General features: G+C 30.9%; 1 protein-coding gene across 5 annotated transcripts in view; it reads right to left on the bottom strand.

Moving 5' to 3' along the window:
• Nucleotides 1–23,125, bottom strand: part of LOC145268270 (EH domain-binding protein 1-like) — a 725,308-nt gene that overhangs the window by 403,769 nt on the left and 298,414 nt on the right. For all 5 annotated transcript variants that reach the window (XM_080123631.1, XM_080123633.1, XM_080123634.1 and 2 more), the window contains 2 exons: nucleotides 13,217–13,268; nucleotides 868–938 (listed from right to left, as the gene is read on the bottom strand). In XM_080123631.1, coding sequence (XP_079979757.1) covers nucleotides 868–938; nucleotides 13,217–13,268 — 123 coding nt within the window. The remainder of the gene's footprint in view (nucleotides 1–867; nucleotides 939–13,216; nucleotides 13,269–23,125) is intronic.

Genomic DNA, 23,125 nt, shown 5'->3' with positions numbered 1-23,125 from the left:
AAAAGGACGTGCTAAATTGAAGCAATATTTACATTATATATTAACCACTCATGGACTAGCAACCAATCTGAACCCGGTTTGGTTTGGTTCTTTTATTTTATGGCAGACAGACCCTTTTCAGGTTATTAATGCCAAATCCAGTAATTTGGAAAAAAGATTCTATACTTCAAGTTCTTTATATCTTTGAATATTTAAATATATTCATGGTCTTTGGTTTACCTTTGTTTATTTGTTTTTTTTTAATAGAAAAATTGGTGTTTTTGTTTTTGACTTTACAGAAATGATTGAATTTTGCAAAAAGGAAAGTAAAAAAAAAATAGCATCAATGTTTGGTCATTTCAAGTCAGAAATCCTAATAGCATTAGGCAAGGGAATGGAATTGTCCATCTGAACATAATGAAACATCCCAGTCTGTTTATAATCCAAGACTCTGGTGTCAGATCTCAATTTTATCAGGCAGCCGAGAATTAACTTCTAAATTCAATAATTTCTTATGACCAATATATGTTTTGTCATTACATTAAATTTAGGCATATTTCAAAAATATTTCAGAACTTAATATCTTTACTATAATACAGGTTTTGTGGCAACATATGTATAAACAAAATTCAGGAATATTGAAAAAAAAAAAAAAAATTTTTTTTTTAAATATGTAAAAATTCTAAGAAATTGAGAGATTCAAACCTTTTTTTTTTTAAAACTCATTCAATAACAAATAAAACAATTTTAATTCAACGCTAACATCATTCAAAAAAAAAAAAATAGAAACGTACAATTGTTAATAAAAATAAGCAGATAAATGAAAAAGTAACATTTGCATATCTTCTTTTTTTTTTTTTTTCAAATAAATAAAAACTGTTTTTTTACCCCATGAGATGCTAACAGTTCCTCCAAAATAGACTCTGATTCACTTTTCTCATATTCTTGTAATTTTTCACCTGTGCAAGAAAGAAAAAACAAAAAATATAGATATTTGGTACAATCATTGTGGGGAGGGTGGTTATCGGAGCCAATTATTGAACTTTTACAGGTTATTCAATTCCAAATCCAGTCATTTTGGTAAAAGTTTTTATGCTTCAGGTTTTTTATATCTTCAGGACAACCAACCACTATGAATACTTGTACAGGAAAATTCTTCTTGTTTTGGCTTTACAGAACATGATTGAGTTTTGTTAACAGAAAGGAAAAAAACTAACAGCAATGCTTGTTGTATTTTAGGCCAGGAAGCCAGTGTCTTCAAACAGTCTTATCTGGTAATACGAGAGCATCAAGTTAGGCTCAAGGTCCATGCTGAGATTTTATATATATTGTATATTTCGGCATATCAGATGACACTTAAAAAATCATCTTTAAAAACCAATATTTCATAAGATACCGGGTGTTGCATTTTCTAGTCTAGGCTAAACAAACATGGTTTTGTGATTTAGCAGTTGTCTTATATATATAATATATATATATATGATAAATTTATGAAAATTTGCTCCAACTTTACACCTCGTCTTATCTGACGGTCACCTTATATGCCGAAGTGTGTGTGTGTGTGTGTGTGTGTAGAAAGAAAGAGAGATGTGAAGGGGGTTAAATTATGCAAATTAAAATTTACTAAGTTACTGACCAAAACGAAGGAATACAATATACAAAAGGTTATTTACTTATTCTATGGAGTTTCAAGAATTAGCCTTTTGTTCTTCAGGAATAATAACCAGAAAATAAAAGTATAGAATTGCTAGTCAGCACAATATATATATATATATATATATATATATATATATATATATATATATATATATATAATTGTTGTGTTTTTAGATAGTTGGGTTTTTTTTAATATTTTATTTGATATTTTCAGTTTTCTGATCATTGAAATAAGTTTAATGGAATGATCTCTTACATATTACAGACACCCACACCCTCTCCCCCCCAAAAAAAACACACACACACACACATCCACACACATACTTATGAAACAAAGTAACTACAGAAAAACACACACATAGACAAACACACATGCACACCTCCACACAAAGAGGAATGATGAAAAAATAACAAGAGAGAAAATACCATCTGAATTTCCCCTCAACGAACCTGACTCGACCCCAACCAAACTATATGTTGGGCGATATTTAAGTTTGAAGAAATAACAGTTTAAAGATACATGACATTTCGTGAAGAGACTTAGCAAAAATACTCTTGCCACAAAATTTCTGATGAGAACGTAAGAGATCTTAAAATATATAAACTTATTTCAATAAATTGGAAAAATGAAACTACCAAATAAAATATAAAAAACCGAGTACATAAAAATTGTTGGTGATCCTATTCATATATATATATATATATATTCTTATACAACCTCGTATCACCCATCCTTTCTAAGTTACACGAAGATTCTAAAAACTATATCAAGCTCATGCTATCTTCTCTTTGTAAATAGAGAGAGGACTTAAGGTAGTTTCTATTTAATTCCCACTCTTTCCTTCCTTATAATTTTCATGTAACATTTTTTTTTCCTTCAACCTACTCCTATCTAGCTCTGTTGAAACCAGTTAGCTAACCTTTTCATTCTTTTAATTTATCATGTTTAGTGATAAAAATATGGTGTGCTTATTGCACCACAGAAATTACATTTAAATACCCCCCCCCGCCACGCACACACATCTATACTTTTTAATACCATAATAAAAAAAATTATAATTTTCAAAGTTTTCAATTTTTATACTATCATAACTAGCAATTAAATACTTTGATTTGATGATGATGCAGAAGTATGATTTGTAGTTTCTCAATTTTTTCCTTTGATGAAAACTGTCCGATTTGTTTGGCATCCGTTAGAATGCCCCATCCCCAGGAAAATAAAGTGATGAGAAATTTACAACAAAACAGAAAATTGTTTATAGATGACATAATCTGTGTTAATTAAAGGTTTGTGAACAATAAATTTTATAAATCATAATTCACATGATTTAATTTTTTCATTAATAATAATAATATATATATATATATATATATATATATATATGGAATAAATGACAGAAGAAATAGCAATAATCAGAAGAATCTGATGAGTTAAGGGCATAATAGATTCACTGATTGATATAATAATTAAGTGATTGATCTTGTGCTATGAAACAGATACTGTCAAGAATTGTATAAGTCAACTGAATTAAAGGAATAAATTATAAGATGGTCAACACCATGAATTTTGGAATATAACTTTTTGTCATTTATTCTCTATATTGCTCTGTAATTACATTCAGCTTTTTGAATAAGGATTGATATATATTATAAGAAAATATATTTCTACAGAAATATATATATATTTCTACAGAAAAAAAATACATATATACATTTCTACAGAAATATATATATATATATATATATATATATATTCTACAGAAATATATATATATATTCCTACAGAAATATATTAGGTTGTCCGGAAAATAATGGCCATTTCAGGAAGTCTGTTTTGAAATTGGATTTTATCATAGGATTTTTATTATATTTCAGGTAAACATCAACATGATTATTGATTTATATGTGCTCTTTAATAATTTCTTACTTTTTCTTTCAGAAAACGTTTTATGAGCGAATGAGCCCATAATTTGGAATATGAGAAAAGAAGACTTACGATTACTTTTCCTGCATGAGTTTAAGCTTGGTAAAAATGCTTCTCAAACAACTGCAAATATCAATAGGGCATGGGGAGAAGTCATCACAAGTGATAGAACAGTACGAAGGTGGTTTCAAAAATTTCGTAGTGGTGATGAGAGCCTTAAAGATGAAGAAGGTAGAGGACGGCCATCTAATCTTGACAATGAAAATTTGAGAGCCATTGTTGAGCAAAACCCACGGCAAAGTGTCAGGGAAATGTCTCGGGAACTTGGTGTCAGCAGTTCAACAGTGTCGGACCATCTGAAGCAAATTGACAAGGTGAAAAAGCTCGACAAATGGGTCCCACATGAGCTCAATGAAAATCAACAAGCTTGACGTTTTGAAGTGTGTTCGATGCTCTTTTTGCGAAACATTAATGATCCATTTCTGGACCGAATAGTCACCTGTGACGAAAAGTGGATCCTTTATAATAATCGGAAACGATCATGTTAATGGCTTGATTGTGATGAACAACTCAAACATTTTCCAAAGCCAAAGTTTCACCAACAGAAGATTATGCTGACTGTTTGATGGTGTGCAATTGGTGTTATTCATTACAGCTTTCTGGATGCTAATCAGAGCATCACGGCAGAGGTTTACTGCAATCAACTCGAAGAAATGCATCATCATTTACAAAAATTGAGACCTGCATTAGTGAATAGGCGTGGTCCAATCCTGCCCCACGATAATGTGCGGCCTCATGTTGCGAGAATGACACTGCAGCAACTCACAGACTGTGGATACGAAAATTTACCAAATCCTCCTTATTCTCCAGATCTTTCACCCACGGATTACCATTTTTTTCAAGCATTTAGCCGCTTCTTTAAGCAACAAAACTTTCAGATCTAATGCAGAGGTTGAATCTTTTTTCAAAGATTTCTTAGCATCTTTTTATCAACGAGGCATAAATGATTTAGTTGATAGATGGCAAAAATGCATGGCTGTTCAAGGATCATACTTTGACTAATTTCAATGTCTAGTGTCACCTATTTGATTAATAAATCCTTTTTATCTAAAATTGGCCATTATTTTCCGGACAACCTAATATTTCTACAGAAATATATATATATATATATATATATATATATATATATAAATTTCTGAAGGAATATATATATATATATACACATATATATATATTTCTACAGAAATATATATATATATATATATATATATATATACACACACATATATATATTTCTACAGAAATATATATATATATATATATACATATTTCTACAGAAATATATATATATATTTCTACAGAAATATATATATATATACATATATATATATTTCTATAGGAATATATATATATATATATATATATTTTTCTACAGAAATATATATATATATATACACACACATATATATATTTCTACAGGAATATATATACACACACATATATATATTTCTACAGAAATATATATATATATATATATATATATATATACACATATATATATTTCTACAGAAATATATATATATATACATATACATATTTCTACAGAAATATATATATATATACATATACATATTTCTACAGAAATATATATATATATATATATACATATATACACATATATATATTTCTACAGAAATATATATATATATATATACATATACATATTTCTACAGAAATATATATATATATATACATATATACACATATATATATTTCTACAGAAATATATATATATATATACATATACATATTTCTACAGAAATATATATATATATATACATATACATATTTCTACAGAAATATATATATATATATATACATATATACACATATATATATTTCTACAGAAATATATATATATATATACATATATACATTTCTACAGAAATATATATATATACATATTTCTGTAGAAATATATATATACATATATATATATTTCTACAGAAATATATATATACATATGTATATACATATATATATATTTCTACAGAAATATATATATATACATGTATATATATATATATTTCTACAGATATATATATATATATGTATATATATACATATATATATACATATTTCTACAGATATATATATATATATATATATATGTATATATATACATATATATATACATATTTCTACAGATATATATATATATATACATATATATATACATATTTCTACAGATATATATATATATACATATATATATACATATTTCTACAGATATATATATATATATACATATACATATTTCTACAGATATATATATATATATATACATATACATATTTCTACAGATATATATATATATATATATATATATTTCTACATATACATACACATATATATTTCTACAGATATATATATATATATATTTCTACATATACATACACATATATATTTCTACATATACATACACATATATAGAAATATATATATATATGTATGTATATATAACATATATAAATATATATATATATACCCATACATATATAACATATATATACTTGCACACATACACACATATGTATACATGCGCGCATGCACACATATATACTTTAACACACACACACACATATATATATATACATGCACACACACATATCTATATACACACATACACACATAAAATTGTTTATAGATGACATAATCTTGTCTGTGTTTATTAAAGGTTGAAGTGTTTTTATTCCACATAAGCAATGATGAGATTGATTACATTTGCCAATAACATTAAAAGCATTTTCATCGATTTTTGTCCATAATTACAATGATTGATTATTAGTATTATATCTAATATTAAATAAATAAAAAATAAAAAAAATGAAACTTTATGTTGTACAAAAAAAAAACACTAACACATTTAATGACCTTCTGTAAAAAAAAAAAAAAAAAAAAAAATACAAAAGATACATTTCCAAGACTGGAAAAAAAAAAAAAAGGTAGAAAAACTGAAAGTAGTAATACATAAAAAGTTCATCTGATGAGATGCAAACAATTGCTTTATTCTTTTTACTAGAATTATCATTACTAGCAGGACCCGTGGAAATTCCACGGAATGGGAAATATATTGAGACATTGTTGTTCTTGTAGAATAAAACCAACAATTTTCTCCATCCTACACACTACAACCCTGACCAGATTGTGTCTTTCTGATGTTTCACAGCCATACAATGTACAGATCGGGCATGTGCATTGTATGTCGCCACTCTCGTACACCTTGGTATCCATACGTTTCGTACGGTTGTTGACAGCTACCTGAAGAGTCTCTATGTGACAGATGTACGCTGTGTTATAGTTATGGCAATTCTTCCACTGGAATCGATTGTACTACCTAGCTAGGTGAGTTTATTGACTCTTTCAATGCTTGCAAGAACTTTCCTTGCCATGGAAGTCAGATTTTGACGGATGGAGCAAATGAAATCAGCATCGGCAGGTTGGTGCACCTTCTGTAACATCACTTATTGCATGTTCTGCATTTGATGAAGTTCTAACTAGTTTCAAGCTGCATCGGTATTCACCTTGTGGAACATATCATTTATCTAGTGTCATTCATTCAGATATATATATATATATATTTTTTTTTTCAAATCTCGCTAGATTCAGCCACTCTGATGAGTCATAGACGACGAAACACGTGTCAGTGGATAATTATATTTTAAAAAATAATATATATATATATTAAAGTTAAATATGTTTTTAACTCTTTTTCAAAGTGTTTTTTAACATGTTTTATTAACTACTTGTTCTTATATATATATCGTTCGACTGGTAGTAATCGTGACACCCTGCACTGAAGAATCCCGAAAGGATGAAACACTAGTTGTCTGTAGGTATTTAATTATTATAGTAAAAAAATAATTATGACAGCCCCTTTAAGAAATTCGTTTCTTATCGTTGAGCACTTTCAGTTGAATTAAAAGTCGGTCAATTTAGCTCTTATGCGTAGATCATCGTATAACGATTTGATCACTGTCTGTCTGACGTAATGAACATTTAAATTAAAATGTTTAAAATTCAACGCTATTTCACACGGTTAATAGTAGCCGAATGGATACGGCCTCCGCTAATCGAGCCAGAGATGTCTCGTGTCGCGGGGTTCGAATCGTTCGACTGGTAGTAATCGTGACACCCTGCACTGAAGAATCCCGAAAGGATGAAACACTAGTGTCTGTAGGTATTTAATTATTATAATAAAAAAATAATTATATATATATATATATATATATATATTTTAATTCAATTTTCACCCCAAACAAGGCACAGCGCCACTTTGAAGTAGGGGGCTACTATCAGGGACATAAGTTGCAGGGACATTATGGAAGGAGACGAGCAGCAAGATGTCTGTTCACATTGGACGTGACCTTTTGCATGTCAGTACAGTTGGGAAAGCAGAATCCCGGAAGATCTAGCAGTTCTGAAGAAGAAACTAGTGGAGTAGAAGGCATTCTTACACCTAGGGATCTCTACTGTGAAGAGGTGGGATTTAGTTGCTTGTCGGGTTTGTTGGGGGTAATTACGTAGAGAGGGTACAAGTGCTTGTAGTTCGTTGGAGCATTTACCATTAAAATACTTGTAGAACAGGCAGAGGAATGCAACATTTCGTCGATGGAACAGACATAAATAAATAACAAATCCGTACCTCCATCCATCCGTGCAAAAATGATTACAACGCACATGTATTTTTAAACAAATTTAATTATTCTTGAAGGTACAAATATTGAACCAATGGAAAGTTTTAACAGGTTTTTCGGAAAGTGAGCAAAAAAAGAATGAAAGGCCATTTGAAAATTATCACTTCCCAAAAGAAAAAAAAAAAAAGAAAAATTCCCAAAAGAAAAAAAAAAAGGAAAATTCCCAAAAGAAAAAAAAAAAAAAGAAAAATTCCCAAAAGAAAAAAAAAGGAAAATTCCCCCGCCCCCCCAAAAAAAAGAAAATTCACAAAAGAAAAAAAAATATTTCCCCCCCCCCCAAAAAAAAGGAAAATTATATATTTCAATTTTTTATAAAGAATACTGTATGAAAATAATGTCTCTTAAGTTGTACCAACTTAATTTATTAAAAAAAAAAAAAAAGTAACAACCCTACGCATACATTCGTACCAAATTTTAGTTTAAAACTCTTATCAACACCAAGCATATAGTTTCCTGTTTTCACAAAATGGTCAGCCATCCTAAGGTTAATACCAGTAAAATTGGAAGACGTCTTGCTTTGAAAAGGACATATTTCTTGAAAGTCTCATTTTAAAAATTAGATTATTTTGATTTTAAAATTTCTATCAATAATGAACCATCAATATATGTTTTAAACATGATACTCAATGTTTCATCCATCTTACATAGGCTTTATAAAAAGTAAAACAGCTAAAAATGAACCATTCTAGCTGTTTCACTCTTGAAAAAGCTTATGTAAGATTGGTGAAACGTTGAGCATTTACATTTCCTTCTTCCATTTGTATATAAAAGTTGGATTTTTATCCTTTTATTATTCATATTAGTGGACTGGCAAGGCCTAGGGGAGACAACAGAACCAGTAAAACTGAAGCTGGCCTGCAAGACACTATATATACAAATGTAGGCAAATTTGGGCATATTTTATTGGTTTGAAAATATAGGTTCTTTTTTTATCAATCATCATAAAATTTTAACCAGAGAATAGTATTATAATCTTCAAAAAGCCTTCAAATTTTCATGCAGTTTCGTCCCATAAAACCAAACATGTGAGCATTTCAATATTCAATTTGATTACAAGTATTTATATATATATATATATATATATATATATATATATATATATATATATATATATATATATATACAGACACACACACACAGATAGATAGATAGATATACCACTTTTCTTTTAGCAATTTTAGAAGTTTCAAATCTCAGCGACTATTTATCAGAATTTAACAAATGAAGGTTCCTTGAAAACGTAATGACTTGAATTGTGCAGTGGGCTATGTGACATTTGCCCTTAAGGGTATCATCCATCACCCAGAGCCTAGTTTTGCCATTTTTTTACAGCCATAAAATGTTTCAATCATAGTCATTTGTTTTCCTAGTTTTGCATATGAATTAAAAAATCCATGATATTTCCCCAAAACCTCTAGCCTTGATGGAGAGGGGATTGAAACTTGCTGCTATGGTTTCAAATGATCTGAAATAACAGCCAGAGGAGACTTGATTCCAAATATTTTTCATATGTTATATCTCCCCCACCCCCTTTGATTTTCATACATAAAGTAAATTTCACAGTGTATAAGGTTTATTTGATACTGGAGATGGCGCACCATTCCTTGTGAAAACCTGTGGAGGTTAGCCATACCAATAAGATCTTATTTGTGCTGCAAACACTATGTGATTTTGAGTATTTAGTCAGGGGTTTACTTTTAGGAAAAAGTATCCTCATGCCAGGTTGTCCTAACAAACACCTTTACAGGGAGACCTTAAACACATGAGAATAGTGTCCAGTAGGTATTCAAGTTCTCTCCTAGAGAATCAAGTATGAACTCCGATGTAGAAGTTTTTAATATTTTTATTGATTTATAATTTTTAGAGAATGAAAATGATTTTACTTTGAAATGCAACTTTGTTGGTGGTAGAAATTATCTGTCCTTTGTGGTAATTCATGGTGAAATGAACACTTGTATATTGACTTCCAAAAAAGATAATGGCTTTCTTTGCTGTTTAATGGAGAGATTTCCCATGGACCAAGTGATATGTTGAGACAAAGAATGTACATTGAGTTGAAAATATCCAATTTTGTTTTTCATAACAGTTTCAAATTAATTCTATTTTCACCAAAAAAATACATTTATTGATTTAAAAAAAAAAAAAAAAAAATGATCACTGTTTAAGATATTAAAAGTTAGATCATAGTAATCGACTAGTTAACCTAAAAGTATTAAAAAAAAAAAAACTAATATAGATGTTTCAACAAACAATCCTTTCAAAATGAATATTCAATAGAAACACTTGTTAAACTAATTGTGACGAAAAAGTAGATGAAAAAGTAGATGAAAAAGTAGATGAAAAAGGAAAAAAATGAAAAAGTAAAAGTAGAAGTAAGAAATATTAAAAACAAAACAAGATGTATAAGTAGTAGTATTAGAAGAAGAAGAAGAAGAAGAAGAAGAAGAAGAAGAAGCAAAGAGCAAAAACAAGAAAAAGAAGTAGAAGAATTAAAAGAAGAGCAATAGATGTTAGAAGAATTAAAAAGAAAAACAAGAGAAAGTAAAAAATGAAAAACAAAAGATGAAAAGGTAGTAGCAGTAGTAGAATAAAAAAGAAAAACAGTAAATAGAATTAAAAGAAAACAAGATAGTGAAGAGGAGGAGGAGGAGGAAGAGGAGGAGAAGAAAAAGAAACAAGAAAAATAAGTAGAAGAATTAAAAGAAGACGAAGAGTAATGAAAAAAAAAAAGAGTCATAAATGTAACCATGACAATGATGATAGCAATAATAAAATTCAAAACAATTAAAAAAAAACTCACATAACAGAACAAGGTTTGCCTAAGAAAAAGCTTAGATAGAGTAGCAGAAATACCGCTACTAAGATTAGATCATACACCCATAGATTCTTCCAGGAAAAATAAATTAAATGAAGTAGACTTAAGCATCTAATTCATCACCATTTGTATAGACATCGTTAATTGGCTATCTTAACATAATTCAAAAAAAAAAAAAAAAAAAAACTTTTTTTTTTACATAGGCATCATAACTTATCGAGGCCAAGAGGCCACTCGAGGATAGGGGGGTTAAAGAGTATGCAGTAGAAATTGGACAATCGTTAGTAATGGAAATTTGTTAACAAGTGGGACGGCTCATCAAGAACTTGTTTACGTTAGACTTGAAGACAACCATATTGTAGTCGGCTGGAAAGCAGGAAAATGGAAGGCAATTCCACAGGCGTGCAGTTCTAAGAAAGAAATTTGTTTTGTTATTTCCCCACTAAAAAAATGTTTTCTGATGAGCAAGTTCTTCTCGCCACTTCCTTTTTATGTATATAAATTAAACTCTTAAAATATAAGAAACTTTGAGTATATGTATATCAGTTTGCCAGAGAACTACCAGCATTATAATGCAGAATACGAAAAATATTGCTAACAAGGATTTTGCAAATGGATGCACGAATAGTACAACTGTCATATGAATTATTATTAGTCAATAGAGTTTGGGATCACGCTTTGATCAGATAAGTAGCAGATTAGTTTGCTGCAAGAACATGGAATAATAGGGTCTTATCTCAAAACAGGAACCAGAATCTTCACAAAGAAAAAAAGAAAAAAACACACAAGAATAAAAATTAAATGGTTTTCACTCAATTGGTAAAATGCCATATTTCAATGCTGTCGAAAGCTTCAACACGGTCTTCTGAAACTTTACTATTTCCAATACTATTATTTTCTGAGTAAAAAATTTTAAATGGGATACACATCTAACATATATATATGGTTCTTATTTTCAACACAAAACCAAGGATAAAAATTATATACACACACACACATATATGGAGATCAAGGATGAAAAAATTTAAAAAAAAAAAAAAAAAAAAAAAAAAAAAAAAAAAAAAAAACGGTAAATAATTTTCCACCAAAATAAACTGTGATAATTTTGAAATTAAGTTTATAAAATAATAATTGATAATAACATGAAAATAATAAATAATTCTAAAACTTTATTACCATTAGCATATAAAGCGATGCTTTTTGTGTAAGCAAATTGAGCTTAGGTATTTGGACAATGTCAAAACATTGTTACTTCACTGCCCGCATAGCAGCAGCCATATAGCGCAACGGTTAGAAGCTCCGACTGTCGTTTGGGCAATCGGGTTTCAGTCCTGGCTTGAGGTAGTTGCTAGTCTAGCCGCACTGATGAGCTGTGAAACAGCGAAACAGTGTGTGTGTGTGTGTGTTGTTTTTTTTTGTTTTTTTTTTGTTTTTTTTTTTATAGGGATTTAGACCGGAAGTCTAAAAGAGCAAAGTTTAATTTAATGCATTACTACTTTAAAGGAGCAGTGCTCATAGTACTGTAGATATATATTAAGCTCAATACACCCACCTAGATCAAATACAATGCAAAAACTGATATGACTGAGTGGTAAGAGCAACCCACTTAGAACTCTGCAAATATCTATACTTTGAATATACAGACAATACAATTCATGCAAAAAATAAGTATAAATATATTTAAACACCAATTTGGCATACAACACTCATTCTAAGTCAACATGCTATAACTTTTGTCTGTTTTTAATGGGCTAGAAAGTGTAGTGTTAATAATACAATAAAAACAAAAAATTTAACGTGTGTTACACAGACGCACAATATCTTGTCTGATAGTTTTATTAATACCAAGATTATTAAATTCATTTCAATATTTTATGTTTAAGATGGGGAAGGGGTTTGAGGTTTGTTCTATTGAAGAATGATTAGTTTTCTATGCCCCCCCCCCCAAAAAAAAACTCTTAACAAAAGATTATGCATCTACATCAAATTGGTTTATAAAATGATAATTAGCAAATTACTTATACTTTTATTCTTTATTCAAATTTACAAAATCATTTCAAGATTAAATTTCTTCTTGTTACTTACCACCTTCGACATTGTTGTTTTCTGCATTAGGAGATGAGTTCCCAAAAAAGTTCTGGAAGAAAAAAAAAAAAAAAAAGATAACATGGATTTTACAATATAAGTGTTTGTAGATGCAGTAATACACATGAAAAAATTTAAATGGCTTAAAATATTTCAATATTGGTATACATAGAAAGAGCTTGATGAGCTAAGAAAGAATCTTTTTAAATTTTTTTTTTTTTTACATGGAGTTCACCACTTATCAAGGCCCAATGGCCACTCAGGGATAAGGGTTATTGTGTGTACAGTAATCAAAGGGATAGTGTAGCAATAGTATTGGAGAATTGGTAAAGTGTCATTACTTGCGGGGGGCGGTTCATCAGGAATTTGTTTGTGTTGGACTTGAAGACATCCAGGTTGAAGTCGGGAGGGAAACAGGCAAGCGGAACAGAGTGCAGTTCTAAGAAAGAAGCTTTGTTCATGGTATCTACGTTTTGATTTAGGCACAGATAAGGAGTGGGGAAAATTATTGACAGTGGTTTCAGCTAGTCGGATGTTTTTTGAGAAAGATTGGCGAGGGGGGACCAGAGAATGGAGTTCAGACGAGCACCTGCCGTGGAAATAACGATAGAACAATGACAGGCTCGCTAAGTCTCTTCTGTGGGAAAAAGGTTGCAGGGTAGAGAAAAGGGCATCCCCCACTAAGCCACAAAGTCTATTTTGTACTCCGTCAAGGCAGGATAGGCTGTTTTTTGAAGCCCCTGCCCAGATGTGGCAGCAGTACTCCATCTTTGGACGTACTTGGCTCTTATATAGATAGAGAATTGCATCATTAGTGAGATATCTTCTGGAGCGGTAGAAGGATCCCACCATTTTCCCAGCGACCTTGGCCACAGACTTGATGTATGTGTTCCATTTAAGATCAGGTGTAAAGGGCAAACCCAGGAGCTTATCAAATCCTGGGGCCTCCCTTAGACGAGAGCCATCCATTTCAATTGATGCCAGATGGGGATCAGAGCGTTTATGATGTAGAGATAGGAGCTTGGTCTTAGATGCATTAAAGGTAACCAGCCACCTCTTTTCCCCACTGTACCACGTGCTTGAATTTTTTAAATCCAATTAAAATCAAGGAAGTTATGACTATTTTTATGCCCTGCGTGTTTGGATATTTTCCCTTCTTTAAGATCATTATGTATTTTGTCACATTTTTTGCACTACTTTTTCAGTAAAAATGCTATATCTTTGTTAAAACACAAGACTAAGCAATGAAATTTGCTATATAAGTGTATTTTTGTACAAAGAATATGAATATGCTACTGAAAATCTCCAGAAATGAATGGTTTCCAAATAATTTGCAGTAAATTAACAAATATGCTGCGATTGCTTAAAAATGCCATGTATTCATTAAAAGAAGTTAGAAACCTAAAGTTTAGTTGTAATGCATTTTATGTGCCAAAAACTGAAATCGAAATTTAGGATTGGTTAAAAATGAATATATTGCAATATTTCTTTGGTATTATTGCAGATTAATATCTTCTGTTACCCCCTCCCCATCTGACCACCTCTCAAAAAAAAAAAACTCGCTTAATTCTAATCCTAGGTATGAGTGGCAAGCCTCCTCCTAAAACCTTTAGCCTTAACAATAATGCTAAGTACAAGTGGCAGAACTCCCCACTAAACAAACTTCCTCTGTGAGCTCATATAAGCATAAAAAATTTTTACGCTTATATGAGCTCACAGAGGAAGTTTGTTTAGTGGGGAGTTCTGCCACTTGTACTTAGCATTATTGTTAAGGCTAAAGGTTTTAGGAGGAGGCTTGCCACTCATACCTAGGATTAGATATAGAATTAAGCGAGTTTTTTTTTTGTTTGTTTTTTAAGAGGGTGTTTGATACCCATTGTGAAACTTTAAAAGAATTATGACAAACAGACAAAAATAAATGTTATTTAAAAAAGTGACGTCCCTCTAACAGAAAACATGCTGCTTGGAAAAATATCAAGTATTTAAATTCTACTTAAATATAAAAAAAAGAAACAAGCTTTTGCTAAAGCTGACAAATTGTTAAAAATTTTAAATTAATGTTATTTTGATTTTTAATTACATTTCATGTCTTTTCCTACCATTGTTATTTTTTAACTGAGCACCTCCTACAAATATTTAAATATTGATTATTTTTTTTTTTTTATTTTATTTAATAATCGGGTAGATTAGTTTCCATTCGATAATAATTCACTGAAAACATTTTTTAAGGAACAAAAATTAGAAGTGTGTTACCGTTCGTACACGTAAACCAAAACAATCATATTTCACATTTTCGCTTGTTAAAATATTTTAAAATTTACTACTACCCAATTTTTTTTAAATATTTGTATGTTTGATAACAAAATAACTCTAACTAAACATGTAAGAAATTATTTTCATAACCAGATTTTTAATTAAAAAAAAATCGATTTGGAATAAAAATACACAAAAACAAAACATTTGTTTATGCCTCCGATGTCGCTTCTATGCATGCGTCATACGACGTCGTAACCTGATTTAGTTTAAAGATTTTAAAAAATGACCTAATTTCGTGTACGTCGTCTTGGGTCAGTTGGTTAGAGCGCTGGGTCATTATCTAAATGTTTTGGATTCGAATTGTGGTGTGAGATGTCTTCTTTTTTTTTTTTTTCGAGTTTTTTAAATTTTAATATTGAAGCAGGGTTATTTAAGCCATTTTTCACTAATGTTTGTTTTTCTGTTTGTTTTTTTGTTTTTATTTTTCCGATTTTTACATTTAACATCGTTCGTTTGCCTTACGTTAGTTTTTTTGTGTTTTTTTTCGATTTTTTTTAAAGTTTTAACTTTTTTTATATATAATATTTAATTTTTATTTAATATTTAAAAATATTTACTTTGCTTATTCTTATGTTTTGATTACCCTCCCCCCACCGCCCAGGTACCCCCCCCCCCCGCTTTATTTTTAAGATTTTTTAAAGAAGTTTTAGCGTTCGTTTTTCTGTTTTCTCTTTTTGTTTTTATAGTTAGTTTAGTTTTTTTTACTTCGCTTATTCTTATGTTTTGATTAACACCCCCACCCTCACCCGAGCACACACACCTCCAAACACTCGAGCAACGCCGGGTATCCCCCCCCCCCGCTAGTATATATATGAAAGTGAAAATGTGTGTATGTATGTGTGTATGTTCGCTTTTTGTGTATGTCTTCAAGAGGCTTTTTTCCGGAGGATTCTCGAGGCCGTCGCTCATTTTTACACCTTTTTAATATCACGTCTAAATGATAATATCTACGACTTAACAACGGTGGTCGCCTCTCTATTTAATTTACCTGACTTTGAAACGTTAATTATTCGACATTTTCAGATCGGCACGTGTTGCATTCGTTTTTCGGTATAAAAAAAGCGAAACTCGATTTGAATTACTGGCCCACGGCCAGTGGTCTCTAGAAAGCTATGTAACGTTTGGTCAATGTTGGCTTCGTCATATCAGACGGTTGCTTTCATTTTGAGATGAGACACTCCTCCTAATAAACAGAGAGCTGGTTTTCCCAAAAGTTAGTTAAAAACAAATAAACAAACCGGTTTATTGACCTCATTAAAAACTGTCCCACAGAAAATGTTAACTGCTGAATAGCTATTGCTTACGATCGCCGCATGTGCATTAAGATTTTTCGTATAAAAAAAAGCCAACAGACTCCCGGTAAATAAAACACTGTCCCACACTTAAAGTTCACGTCAATAACTCGTCAAAAACGGGCACCTGTCTTTTTTCACACTTTACTATTTTCCAACTGCACGTCAAGGCTTCGTTTTTTTTTTTTAAAACAACCAACGATTTTTCTTTTCATTTACTCAAAAACACATACACCTACAAACACCTGGGCAACGCCAGGTACTCCCCGCTAGTATAATAAAAGGGCAAAATGTGTGTGTGTATGTGTTTTGTATGTCTCGCAAAAACTTTCAACACACGTGATGAATCCTCACAATATTGGTATCATTTTTAAGCTCGATTCTTCGGACAATAAATATCGAAAAATTGGCCAAAAACATTCATTCCTTCACCCTAAACTGGGAAATTTTGTACAAGTAGAGGTCGCTTTTTTCGCTGACATTTTAACAAGTCATCGTCACCGTTGGATTGACTGTGCTTAATTTCAACACTCTTGACTTCCGGTTGTGCGATGGAGACATCAGCTAAGACGTTTTTTTTCTTTTTCTTTTCTTTTTAACTTCTTCACATCATGGGCTTCAGCCTGCCTGCCTGCCTACTACCACTTTTTTTTTATTTTCTCCCTCCTCCGAAGTTCCTTACTACACCTCCCAGGCAACACCGGGAACCCTCGATGGTAGAGAAGTAAATCTTAAACAAAAACCGACACTCGTATATTACTGTCACGATAAATCTTTTTGGGGTTTCCTTTTGAAGAGGGCAAAACAGCAAGAGGTGACGGTGGTGCAGTGGTTAATGACACCGATTGACAACCTAGGTGTCCCAAGTTCAAATCCAGTTCGTTCCACAAAAATCATTTTCATTGAGGACAGAGGTCTCCACAGTTTTGGAATGGAGGTGAAGGGGAGGTTGGGGGTTGGGAATTGCTAACTTTTTTTTAGATACACTGGCCAAAAAATAATTTGAAAAGAATATTAAAAAAAAAAAAAAAAAAAAAATGACCCAGGATATAGTTCATACAGTTTTGCTCATTAGCTTTACTTTTTTAGTGAAATTGGTTCTCCAAAATCTCAATCTTTTTAATCATTTTCTGAACAAAATGAAAAACCACTACTTTTTCCATAATAGTTCCATGCACTGGATTAAGGCTTTTGGCAGGTCATGGTTTGGAGAACCTGATCTAGGATGTTGGCAACCTTAATGTGGTCCCTCCTGTAAGTATCTAATGTCTTTTTAGAAATAATTTTGGCTAGAAAAATATCCGGGAAACCAATGCTAACAATAGAACTTTTAGATTCATACGATGTAATAATGATAGAGAGGATCAAAAATGTCAACAATGATATAATAACACAAAATAAAACAATAAAATGAATACGTATTATATATGTTTGAAGCGAAAACAATGCATTATTACAAAATAAACAGATATTTATTTTGTTTGAAATTTATATTGAAATTCATAAATATATTTCGAAGGAAACCTTCATCTTCAGTATGACTTTCTTTTTTTTTTTTTGGTATGTTGTTGCTGGAGCAGAGAATCAGCAAGTATAAGTTCGTTTGCTGTTCATACGGTAGTTTTTTTAAATCTCGGAACGGTGCGTTTGGTCATGTGGAATTCACGTTAAGATTTTTGTTCCTTAGAAGCGCTGGTTGAGTTTGAATAAAATGAATACGTATTATATACGTTTGAAGCCAAAACAACACATTATTACAAAATAAACAGACATTTTTTTTTTTTTTTTTTTTTTTTTAAATTTATATTGAAATTCATAAATATATTTCGAAGGAAACCTTCATCTTCAGTATGACTTTTTTTTTTTAAAGTAAAATAACATTAAGAAAATTCAACATTTCTGCTTTACTGTCATGGAGCTACGTTTTTGTTTTTTTTTTGGTTCCATTTTGAATAATGACTGATCATAGAATAAATTTTAATGATTTTCTTTATTTAATTTGCTTAAAAAAATTTCAGAGTTTTAACTTTCTTACAAAAAATGAAAATTTTGAAACTTTTCAGAAAAAATCAAAAACGTCACACACATTCTACTATCTATAAATTTTAAGTCATACATTTTGACAATTTCCATTCATTTAAGAAATTTTGGGTAGGAAAAAAAAAACTTTAAAAAACTTCTATTTTGTGTTATTAGAATTTTCTTAATTTTATTTTACTTCAATTTAATTCAAGTAATTTTTTTAAATTTTTTTATTTATTGTATTATCATTGTTGAAATTTGATTTTCCCAATTCTGAAATTGCATTGTCTCCCTGTTTTGTGCTCTTCAAAATAGAATCAAAGAAAGTTGTTCTATGACAGTAAAACACAAGTGCCAAAAAAGTTCTTCCATTCTTTATGGTTAGTTGTTGCGATGTCCATGGACAAGTGTGAGAAAACAAGCAGAGAAAACATTGCAGCTTCATGGAAGCATATTCATGACAATGGAAAGGTATACTGCTCCGATAAGCTGATAACCATAAAGTGTATAACGTATACGACAAACACTGTACTCATCCGATCAACAAAACTAGTGAAACATTTTAGACAAGTCTGCCTTACAAATGAGACAGAATCAGAAAACAAGTCTGCTACGGAAATAGCCCAAAAATGGCAACAAAAATACACCAAGAACTTCCATTGCAAAAAAAAAACTGGAAGAATGGGCCAATAAACAGCGTGCCAAGTATTTTCTGGAGGAATTCACCTAGGACTATGTGGATAAGGAAGGCTCTAAAGATTGGTTAAAAAGAGGATCGCCCCACTATTACCAAGAGACGATTATAATGGCTGCCCAAAATCAAGGCTTGATGACCAATACTTTTTTTTTTTTTTAAATCAGTGGTTTAAGCAATGACAGCAAGTGCAGGTTCTGCCATACTAAAGTAGAGAGTCTGAACCACTTGACATCTAGCTCTAAGGTTCTGCTGGGGGATGGCTATTATATGACGGGATACAATCGAGTGTATAAATATCTCCACTGGATCATCTGTAAAAAAAGTTCAATATTAAATGCAGCAACAAGTCCTGGGCGCATATACCAGAAAGAACAGTTGGAAATAAATCATACACTATCCACTGTAACTATCCAATCCTTACAGCTATGTACCTAAAAATATGGAGCTATTAGACCTGACATAGCGGTATGGCACAATGAGAAAGAAGCAACCTTTGTAGAAGTTAGTGTCCCCGATGATGCCAGGTTAAACAGAATTGAGAGGCGAAAGAAAAAATACCATGGTTTTATCTACCACGTGAAAAGAAACTGGAATCTTAGGAAGATTTCTATCATTCCAATTAGGAGCAATTGGACTTGTGAAAAAAAATTTCAAAAACTATCTGACAACTATAACCAATGAACTAAGTGCAAGAGAAATTCAAACAATTACGCTTAAAGGGGTGGTTAGAATCTTAAAAAGATCTCTCAGTTGGAATATCAGAGTTAGTGGGTGAATGTTTGACATCCGGTAGGATGCTTCACCCCCAGCTTGAACAAACTGATAAGAAAATTTTTTAAAAAACTTTAGCAAGTATAATTTATTTATTTTTTTGCGGACTATTACCCTCATCTTTTATAGTGGTGGTTTCACAACGTTTAGGACAACTATTCCTCTGGCCTTCATTAGGTTGTTAACCGTGCCCGTCGCATAGTGGGTAGAGATGTTGAATCTCTACAGTTCCAGGTGAGCATTGTCTGAAGATAGCAGTTTCAATCCTACCCAAAACCAGCCAGAGGATTAATTGGCCAAAACATAGTGAGACAACAACAACAACTATGGAAGGCAGTAATTACTGAAAATACAGTTGAAGATTATGCATTCCTATCCCATCATGAAGGCCAGAGGAATAGTTGGCCAAAACATCATTAAACAACAACTACAAAAGATGAGGATAATAGTCCGCAAATAAATAAATAAAAATATGCAAATTATTCATCTCAAAAGAATTCCAATAATTAAATATACTCTAGCAAGCACTTTAGTATAATCTGCTAAACCACATAAGTGATAACACAATCAACCTCCTACTAGAGTTTTGTTCCCAAGCATATGGTAAAGTTCTCTTAATGGATTGATGGATGGAAATTTTAGTATATATGAAATAATAAAAATAAAAAAAAAATAAAAAAACATTGGTAAACCTGGAAAACTGATTATATATATATATATATATATATATATAATTTTTAATTATTATAGACAGTATAAAAGTATATTGAATACTTTTATATCATTTTTATTCAAATTTACAGATCATTCAAAATGATTTTTTAACAGTCTACTGAAAAATGTTCTTATTAAAATTATCGGTTTCTGACTAATGTGACCATTAGCTTTAAAACGGTCCTATTTCACATTCTATAAAAATTAAAGGTGCACCTTTACTATATAGTGTATAGTACTATAGGGTGTCATCCAACCCAATCATGTATTTTAAAACAAATGCATTTCAGGAAAAACATTATTACGCACTTAGGTGTTATGTTGAAATGAGTATAAATGCCAAAATTTATGAAACATTGTCCAGGAGAAGACATGCTAGAGCTAATTTTCGGGAAAAAAAAAAAAAAAAACCATGTAGTATTATCGAGAATAAGTATAATGGTAAACTTGAAATCAGTTATCCCCCCTGATTTCAATTATCTAAAGGGTTAATTTATAGTGAAATACACCAACTTTGAAAAATTCTGTTTAATTATTTTTCTACTAGACCATTTTTCGTAATTTTTGGAATTTATACTAATTTCAGCATGACATGTAAGTACGTAATAATGTTTTTCTCTGAAATACATTTTTCCAAAGATACCCTATAGGAAAGTTGTGGCAGTTAATTATTAAATTAAAAAACTTAACTTAAAAATTAGGAAATAAAATCATTTAATTTTTTTAAAAAATTATCAAAAGAATATATCTTCACGAGAAAACATTTCCAAATTTGTAATTGATGATTACGTTTCTAATTGTCGACATTTTTCAAATTTTATTTTAAAAAGACATTAAAATGAATAAAAGATGTTGGCACTTGTTCACTAGTGCAAAGGTACAACTTTTTTGGTTTTCACTTCGGACATTTGGAGAGTGGATAGCAAGGGCAGACAAATGCAATTTCAGGACTAAATTGAAAATCTTACAACAATAAATGTATGTTGTTTTTTTTTTTAATTAGATTTAAGAAAATCATAACACAAAATAGTTTTTTAAACACAAATTAAAGTTTGTTTTTTTTGTAACAAAGCCAAAATTCTGAAATTTTTTAATATGTATTTTTTGTTTGTTTTTTATATAAAGGAGTCACCACTTATCAAGACTTGGAGGTAATTCAAGGATAAGGGTTAATAAGTGTGTAGTGATCAATAGGATAATATAGTAATCGTTAGTAGCGGAAATTTGGTACATTGGATTACTTAAGGGGATGGCTTATCAAGAATTTGTTTATGTTGGACTTGAAGACAACCATATTGTAGTCGATTGGAAAGCAGGGAAACAGAAGACAGTTACACAGGTTGGTTGGTTGTTTTTGTTTTACGGCATATCAACCTTTTTCAGGTTATTTAATGCCGAATCTAGTTATTTTGAGGAACGATTTTTAATGGAGTATATATATTTTTTTAAAGTCAGATTCTATTTAACCCATAGTTGGGACCCTAACAGGTACTATCACTCCGGGTCAGAGTGGACCTGGGAGCAATGGCAATTAAAGGGTGGCTCCACACTCCCCAAGGCCCGCAAGGTGGGGCCTCACCATCGGATATAGTTTTAGGTCATATCCAAGGCCCAGTTCCACAGGAGTGCAGTTAAAAAAGAAGCTTTGTTCATGGAATTTACGTTTAAGTTTAGGCACAGATAAAGAGTAGGATAAATTATTAATAGTGGTTTCAACTAGACTAGTGTTTTTTGTGAAAGTTTGGCAGGGGAAACCATAGACTGGAGCTCAGATGAGCACTTGCCATGGAAATAACGATAAAGCAGAGACAGGTTTGCAGCTTCTCTTCTGTGAGAAAGAAGTTGCAAGGAAGGGAAAAGGGTGTCTCCTACTAGGCTACGAAGTCTATTTTGAACTCTGTCAAGGCAGGATAAAGTGCTTCTAACAGCTCCTACCTAAATGTGACAACAGTACTCCATCCTAGGACATACTTGGTTCGTATGCAGGTAGAGAACTGCATTGGCAGTGAGATATCTACTGGAGCAGTAGAATGATTCCACCATTTTTCCAGTAACCTTGACAATGGATTTGATGTAGTAAAGATCAGGAGTAAAGGT

The sequence above is a fragment of the Euprymna scolopes genome, chromosome 43, assembly GCF_053919585.1.
Source record: "Euprymna scolopes isolate OS-2025 chromosome 43, ASM5391958v1, whole genome shotgun sequence".
In the NCBI taxonomy this organism is placed as follows: Eukaryota; Metazoa; Mollusca; class Cephalopoda; order Sepiida; family Sepiolidae; genus Euprymna; species Euprymna scolopes.
The sequence above is the reverse complement of the archived record's forward strand: the minus strand, read 5'-3'. Positions and strand labels throughout refer to the sequence as shown.